The sequence below is a fragment of the Megascapheus bottae genome, chromosome 11 (assembly GCF_031878675.1).
Source record: "Megascapheus bottae isolate mThoBot1 chromosome 11, mThoBot2.hap1, whole genome shotgun sequence".
Lineage (NCBI taxonomy): Eukaryota > Metazoa > Chordata > Mammalia > Rodentia > Geomyidae > Megascapheus > Megascapheus bottae.
Window position 1 is genome coordinate 57,871,213 of NC_143519.1, and position 8,783 is coordinate 57,879,995.

Consider the following 8,783-nt stretch of genomic DNA (forward strand, 5'->3'; position numbering starts at 1 on the left):
CCCTACTCCTTGAGCCTCAGCTCCACTTACAGTTTTCTGGTGATAAATTTAAGATAAGAGTCTCACCACTTTTTAGTGCCCAGGCTGGCTTTGAACCATGATCCTCAGATCTCAGCCTCCTAAGTAGCTAGAGTTACAGGCATGAGTCATTGTGCCCAGCTTATGACTTCATTTTTTTTTAAGAATGTTTTCCTTTTTTTCCCCCTCATTCATATATGGCTGATGATAAGTATTTGATATATTCGGGGTCATTAGATTGTAATCTGATTCCTGCTTTATATGCAAAAACCCAAAGGAAATAAGAGAATGCTTTCAAGAAAACAATTGATGGTTTTGTTTTGTCAGTCCTGAGTACTGAACTTAGGGCCTGAGCACTGTCCTTGGGATTTCCTTAAGGCTAGAGCTCTACCACTTGAACCACAGCACCACTTCTGGCTTTTCTATGTATGTGGTACCACTAGGCCAAACTCCCGGCCCCACACAGCTGTTTTGTTTTAAAGGCTTTCTTTTTTTTGAAAAAAAGCATTATTGAGCTGTCTAATATACCTCTGGCAAAGAAGTTTTATTCAGAACTTGAGATTTTAATCACATGAGTGTATGTGTATATACACGTACAGGTACACATACACAAGTCACACACACACACACACACACACACACACACACACACACACACACATTTGTAACCAGCCAGATCAAGATGCAGTGAATCTTCAGTGTCTGAGTGGCCTCCCTTACTCCTTTTACTTGGTCAGCACTCACATCTATCTTCCATATCTTGGAATCTACTATTTTGACATTTTTTTTATCATTGTGAGAAATTTTGTCTGTGTTTGAATATAAATAGACTCACACAGTGCCTTTTATATGTATTATTGCTAGTAGTAGTAGAAGTTTGGGCTTTTGTCAATATCAAGAAAAAAATGCCCATATGTGCAAGTCTTTTTTTTTTTTTTTTGGCCAGTTCTGGAGCTTGAACTCAGGGCCTGGGCATTGTCCTTGGGCTTTCTCAAAGTTAGCTCTCCTCCACTTGAGCTGCACCACTTCCAGCTTTTTCTGTGTATGTGGCACTGAGGAATCGAACCCAGTACTTTGTGCATGCTAGACACACGCTCTACCACTAGGCCAAACTCCTGGCCTCCTGGGCAAGTCTTCTGTTGGATATATGCATTCACTTTTCTTAACTCTACATTAGGTTGGACCACTGGTAGTTGTCATTCTTGCAGGTCCAAGTGATTGACAATTGGTGTGTATCAGAGGTTCAAACTACACCTCTAGGTAAAATTTCTAGATCAGTGGTGGGGGGCAGTTATTTGGCTTTGGAAGTATTCAACATTTTTCCAAAGGAACTGTACCACTCACATTCCCATTGGCCATGTAGGAAATTGTTTGCCAGTACCTGATATTGTCACTTCTTTTTAATGTGAGCCGTTTTGGTGTACTAATATTTGCATTTTATCTCACAGAAAATAGATGCACAAGCTATTGAAGAATTCTACGGGTTGACATCAGATATCTCAAAGAACTCTGAGTCTGGTTACATCCTTTTCTATCAGTCTCGGGACTGAGGGAGAACTGTGATGAAGAGATACTTCCTGCCTCATTTCTTCTCTGGTTATTATGGAAAGGATCAAGCACTCAAGCACTGATTTCTCATGAAAAGAGACATGCAGGAAGCTCAGGGGGCAGTAGCACACTTTGCACACAATAAAGCAAAGACTGGATTAAGGAGCCCTTCCTATCATGGTAGTTGATTTATTTGCTCAGGTATCATGCTGTCTGTGCAGTTCCATAGAAGAAAGTAAATCAGATACCAGCTCCTCTTGTTATTGGCACGCATTTTCTTTTATTAATTGCACCAATAATGATTTGAATTCCTTGGGAGGGCAGGAAAACAAATTGGAATCTGTGCTAGTTGATTGATAATGGAAGGACATGATGCGAACACACTGCATAAATGGTGCCTGTGTTCAGTATATGTAAAGGCATATTCAGTGGTCTTTTCAAACATAAACCAGAAGTACTTTTGGGCCCAACACTTGCAGTTGCCTTCCTGATGTTTTAAAACACACACACACACACACACACACACACACACACACACACACACTAACAAATACTAGAATCCAGTGTCAGGAAGACAAATATGTTTTGCTTCTCTGAAGAAGCTTATAATAATATACAGTATATGTATATGTAGGGAACAATTGGTCAAAAGTGGCTTTTTGTTTCCCCAAGGGGAAAGACTGGCTTTGTAATTATAATTTTTTCCTTATTTATTTTACTTAAAACTGATAGAGTCTAAGTATTGTATGAAGTGCCCATGATTTTGTCCGTAAATTTTAGGATATTTTTAGTAGTTTTGTCATCTTAAGTAGTCCTTTTGTTGTGTTTCTCTTTTTAAGGTGGATTTTTAATTCTATCTGAAATCACTAAGGTAACCATGAGAAAAATTGCAATGAAAAGAAGTAAATACTGTTTTTTTTCAGGAGGAACTGATATCTCTGGCTAAGTAGGTGTTCTTTTATCATAGCTTGAAAATCAGATACTTTATTCAGCTTTAATTTCACTAAAATGAAAAAAAAATTCAAAAATTCCCTGTAATTGTTGGAATGCTAAAAAGAAAATCTGGTGCAGTGGTGGCACACCATCTTTAGAATCCATAATTACTCTAATGTTCAAGGTGAACCATGCTTGGCAAATTAATGTCATTACAGTTACATTATTTTCAGATGTCTTTTTATTTTACCTTGGAAAGAAGTCATGTATGTATCATAAAACCTTCCAGGTAGTAGCCAAAAACCTTTTGAAGATAACATTTTGAATTGAAGTAGACCAGACATCTAAAACACAAGTAATTCTTCCCCCTCTGAGTTTACAGATGCAGTCGGAAGGGTGTTGAGAGATTACAATTCATATTTAGGACTTCATTCCACTGAGGGTTTGAGAGATGTATGTAAAGCATTACAGTTACTGTGCACCAGTAAAGTGGTCTGACAGTGGCCAAGTGTAACTCATAAAAGGTAACTGAAAAATCATATTTTAAAAAGTAGCAATCAGGTCTCTATCAGAATTTTGCAGTTATTTTTTGTTAGTTATCTAAAGGTATTTTGTTAAAACTGTGGACTATGGAAAACAACACAAAGAATGTTTTTTTGTGTGTGTGCTGCTGCTATTAGTAACATTCATTATCTGTATCTTTTAGCTCAGGAAATGACTTCACCTATTTGTTCCATAACCAGATCTTTAACAGGGTCACTAGCTCATTGGGCTGCTTAGCCAGCTGTACTAGGAGAAAAATATGATATCTCAACCAATTTATTCTTACAAGAGAGTGTTAAGCCTTGCCCTGGCTGGAATTGTTTTGTACAAATCCTGCACGGTGTGCCTGATCTCCCAGCAGCATTGAATCCTAACAGGAGAATCCCAACCAAGAAAGTGAGGAGTCAGGGCGGTCACCTTGCTTGGCCTGCACCAGATGTCTTGCAATGTCCAGCTGTGTCCTTGCAGCTGTGGGCAGAGCAAGAAAAGGTTAAGTGAGACACAGGCGATGACGTGTGTAAGAAACCTAAATGAAGTCATTGGCATAAAGGTACAGAATAGAAATAGTGTGTTGTGTTTATTTGTACATTTTTGCATTTTAGAAAACCATGCAGAAAAGACCAAGTTCAGTGTCATATTTGGGCAGCAGGTTCTACCTAGCATTGGCATGGAGTTGTGTGGTGGTTGCACTGCGCTCACCCATTCTGTTTCACAGTAAGACTCATCAGGGGAGGGACAGTGGGGCTATGGTTCTAAATTGACTTTTTACTCTTAGTGATGATGGATCTAAGGAAAACATTTCGAATTTTATCAGAAACTCAGTATAGTTTTAAAACATACAGGGTGGGGGTGGGTGGGGGGTATAGTAAGGAAGAACAGTGGCCCGGGCAGAGAGCATTCCTCAGGGCGCCTGTTTGGGGCTATGATGGAGTGAGCGGCAGGTTCGGGTTGTAAATGAGGCTGATTGCTGTATAACTGTGTACATGTTTGTTGGGATAAGTGGTCCCATATTTTGTATATTGGAATAAGAGTTTCTATGAATTATCGTTAACTAAAAGTAAATATTCTAAGAATAATTATGTCCTGCTTCTAAGTCACATGACTTCTGTCTTGGAAATTTTACGTAAGACAGGGGTCAGGAGGCTTTAGAAAGGGAAGAAAGGAAATGTTCTCTATGGGTCTTCTGGCCTCAACCATCAATATAGGTTGTTTTTTTTTTCTTTCTTTCTTTCCTTGGTGGCAGTAGAAAGACTTCATTTTCATAACATACTACTCTTGATACTTTCTTTAAAGATACTTTTCATTGAAGATTCTGTCATGAGGTATTTGGCTGGGAGCTGGGAGGCTAAGGCGCTGAGTCCTGGCTCTTCAGTGAACTTAACTGTGTGACCTTGGGCAAGTCACTTAACCTCTCTGTGCTTCAGTCTCCCTGTCTTGTAAAATGGGAGTAATACCTACCTCACAGGGTTGTTGTGGGGATTAATTAGAGATAATGTCTGTAAAGCATTTAAGAATCTTGAAGAAGGCGCTATATAAATACAAAATAATATCTATTAAAGTTGGTTTATTTGTGCTTGTGTGTTTTAAGTGTCTTTTCCTCTTTTTGCTTAAAACATATTTGCACATGGGAAAGTATAGATTTTAACTATTGTGCTGCTACTTTTTTATGTACATTTGTGGAGGGTGGGGAGCATGCATGCACATGCCTGTGCCTGTCCTGGGGCTTGAACTCAAGACCTGGGTACTGCCCTTGAACTTTGCCTGTCTTTTAGCTAGTGTGCCAGAACTCTACTTCTGGTCTTTTGGTAGTTAATTGGTGATAAGAGTCTAATTCACTTTTGTGCCTGGCTGGCTTTGGACCAGGATCCTCAGATCTCAGCCTCCTGAATAGCTAGGATTACAAGTGTGAGACACTACTTCCTGACTAAATTATTCTTTTGATATCCAAAGAGATTTTACTATAGAACAGCATCATATGTGTGTACAACAATGTTCTTTATGTGCCTGCATTTAATTATCACGTAAGAGAAGAAATCCTGGGGCTATGTTTTCATGGCTTTCAGTTGGCTTCATTCATTTTCAGCTTGGCTTCATTCCTTATAGACTTATGGAGAGGCAACACAGCAGGCCTAGAGCGCTGGGCATCAGAGCTTTTAGGGGAGGAGGCCTGAGAGCAGAGGAGCAGCTCACCATGGGACAGCCAGGAAGTATAAACGGTCCCAGTATAGTTTTCTGTAGTTTCTGCCTACTCGGCAGCACCACTTGCAGCACCACTGGCTAACACCCAAGCCTTCAACAACAGGGGACATTGAGGGGCTGGGCTACTTCACATCCAAATTTGAATTTATGTAGGGGCATACCTTTCAAACACTCCCCAGCTTTGGTGTTTGCATTTACAACCATAGGCTGTTGGACAGCAAATATAGGCTACTTTTTTTTTTAAACGTACTATGTATCCTTAACATTGTATTAATTGCTCTAGTAAAATCTGCCCTTGATTACCTGGAGCCAGTTTTAATTTTTGAGTAACTCGAATTGTTACTCCTGCTGCCATTACCTATAGACCACCCTTCTCCAGCAAGCATCCTGTTCAATACCGACCTTTGTATTCAAAGACTAGTCTCTCGAGCCTGCTCTGAACGCACTTTTGTTTATTCACATCCTTGAAGAGTGTTCTCAGGATAAACCCAGCAACAAGTGAGCCAGTCTACCAACGGAGACTCAGGATGGCATTTGCTAAGTCTGTATCTCACTCCATATTGAATTTTTAGTAAATGAAATCATGTATATTATAGAGTATCATAAACTGTTGAAAAGCCAAGACTATCCCCCAAGTTCATTACCAGAGTTCAGGCCTCTTTTTAATCCCTGTTTCCTGTGAGAAGTTTTATCTCGGATTGTCTTTAGAGCTGCTAAAGTAAGAGCCCATCTTTTCTGAGAGACAGCTGTGTCTCCTACTTCTTCTGATGCTGGGCTCAACAGCAGCACCTCTGAAGTAGTAGTGTCCTCATTTTACCAGAGAAGTTTCTGTAGCTCTTCATGAGTCAAAGCAGTTTTCCCAGAGTCCCTCACATGGCAAGAATCAGATACAGTTTCAATGCCAACATCTTGGACCTATATTTTTGTTATTGTGGTAAATAGGTACTATTTTGGAGTGTCCAATGAAATGACACTAAGGACAATCACCATGTGTGTAGCTTTCAGCCATGAGCCATTCATTCCCTTGTCATTGCCACCACCACCCTAGTCTTGGGATAGCTTGCATTCGACCTTGTGTTACCTCTCTGTGAATTTGGTTTTGTGCCTCAGGTGGAACTTTGCATAAACTTTTCAAGATTGGCACATGTGCAGAATTTATACATGTGCGTGTGCATGCATACGTGCATGCACACCAGTACCAGGGTTTGAGTTAAGGGCTTTGTGCTTTCTTGGTCAGTCAGTGCTCTACTACTTGAACCATACCTCCAGTCTGGCATTTTGCTGGTTAATTGGAGTAGTCTTCTTAGGCTTTTCAGGCTTTGAGCCTTGATCTAGGTTTCAGCCTCCTGATTAGCTAGGGTTATAAGCATGAGCTCTTGACACCCAGATTTCTTTTTTTCCTCTATTTGCTCAGGGCTGCTATCAGACACATACTGACCTCCAATTCATAATTTTCCTGCTTCTTGCCTCCACTTTCCTAGTAAGATTTTTTTTGTACTAGGATAGGGCTTGAACTAGGGGCCTGGGCACTGTCTCTGAGCTTTTTTACTCAAGACTAAAACTTCTGGCTTTCTGGTGGTTAATTGGAGACAAGAGTCTCATAGGCTTTAATGCCCCAGCTGGCTCTGAACCTCGATCCTCAGATCTCAACCTCCTGAGTAGTTAGGATTCTAGAAGTGAACTATGGTACACAACTTAATTTCCTTTTCTGTTAGGGTTGTTTTGTTGTTGTTGTTGTTGTTTTGCCAGTCCTAGGGCTTGAACTCAGTGCCTGGACACTGCCCTTATACTTTTTCAAGGCTAGACTCTACTACTTGAGCCACGGAACCACTTCCAGCCTTTTCTATATATGTGGTATGGAGGAATTGAACTGGATCTTCGTGCATGCTAGGCAAGCACTGTACCACTAGGCCAGACTCCCAGCCTTATGTTAGGTTTCTTACTGGGGTTCCACCCATGTGTGCTGTGGGTTCTGGTCACTTGGAAGTGAGCCATCCCTTTCAATACTCTCAGGAAGCCTCCCCACTTCCAGAATACTGTGCATTGTCTTTTGATACTCTAGTGAGATTGTCAAGGAAAATACATTAGATATCCTCATGAGCATTCATTTTAGTGTGTACACGACGGGTGCTTTATTTAAAGGTGGTTCAATGTCTAAGCATGGTGTTTCGTAGGTATCTAGATGACATCCTGACATTAGGAAATATGAGTGGGTTGACATCAGTTTTCCATAGAACAAGGCTGCCTGATGAACTAAAATTGAATTCTGTTTGATAGTAAGCTGATTATGATCATAGGCTTTCTGGACCAGGACACAGCAGGAACTGCTTGTCTGCTCCTGGATTCCAGGGCCCCAGGTAAGGAACTAGAAGGCCAGGGCCTTCAGGGTGGGGCAACTCACGGTTTTCAAGCAGCTGGACTGTTTGCAGACAGCTATACCTGAGGTGTTGATGGACCTTTTTATGAGAACTCCGTGGAGTCCATCTTGGGGGAGGAGGTACAAGTGGACAGGGATTTCGAGAGGAAGTGGCCCCAGGAAGCAAAGTGAATGGTATTTTTTTGTTGTTGTTGTTTTAGGTTTTTTTGCCAGTCCTGGGCCATGAACTCAGGGCCTGAGCACTGTCCTTGGACTTTCTCAAGGCTAGAGCTCTACCACTTGAGCCTCAGCACCACTTCCGGCTTTTTTCTATATATGTGGTACCAAGGAATTGAACCCGGGTCCTTGTGCATGCCAGGCAAGCACTTTAACCACTAGGCCAAACTCCAGGCCCCATGTGAATGGTATTTTTATGAACTTCCTTACAAAGTGAGATAGCCTCCCTGTCTGCCTGGGAGGGGTGTCAAGGGGAATACAAGAAGAGCAGGGGCCGTGGGGGAAATAAAGCTCTGGCTATCTTTCCAAGCCTTTTGGACCAGTGAGTTGGTGGCTCATGTCTCTAATCCTAGCTGCTTAGGAGGCAAGAGGTTTGAGGATCACAGCTCAAAGCCAGCCTGTGCAGGAAAGTTCATAAAGCTCAGATTATGTCATTTAAATACCAGAGAGCTGGAAGGGGAGGTGTGGCTCCAAGAGAATGCCAGCCTTGAGCAATAAAACTAAGATAATGCCCAGGTTCTGAGTTCAAGCCCACTACCACAACACACACACACACACACACACTGCTTGTGATGCTTGGTATGACATTCTCATGACATTGTGGAAGTTTGTCACGTAGAGGGAATACAGGGATATTCACTTAGCAAAAGTGTTTTGGTTTTGCCCTCTCCCCACAATTCAGAGCCAGGACAAGATGGAAGAAAGAGTAAAGATGGGCAGAGATTCTGGGCCCTAGAAGTGTCGCAGTTACCACATTGGGAGGAGATTCAGGTGTTTTCCAGGATCTCGTGGAAGAGAGATTCACAGCCATATGTCAGTATTCCCTTATGGAGGTGTCTCAATCTGGTGTTACTACAGACAAAACAGGAGCAGGGAGCAACATAGCACACACTGCAGCCCTTTTATATGGAATAACGACCAGTGGGGTTCCTTTCCCTATTGTCAGCCA

General features: G+C 41.5%; 1 protein-coding gene across 3 annotated transcripts in view; it reads left to right on the plus strand.

The window, feature by feature from the left end:
* Usp12 (ubiquitin specific peptidase 12) overlaps positions 1-3,767 on the plus strand; it is an 87,740-nt gene extending 83,973 nt beyond the window's left edge. For all 3 annotated transcript variants that reach the window (XM_090342348.1, XM_090342347.1, XM_090342346.1), the window contains exon 9: positions 1,467-3,767. In XM_090342348.1, coding sequence (XP_090198474.1) covers positions 1,467-1,568 — 102 coding nt within the window. In that variant the 3' untranslated portion in view covers positions 1,569-3,767. The remainder of the gene's footprint in view (positions 1-1,466) is intronic.
* Positions 3,768-8,783: the final 5,016 nt, after the last annotated feature.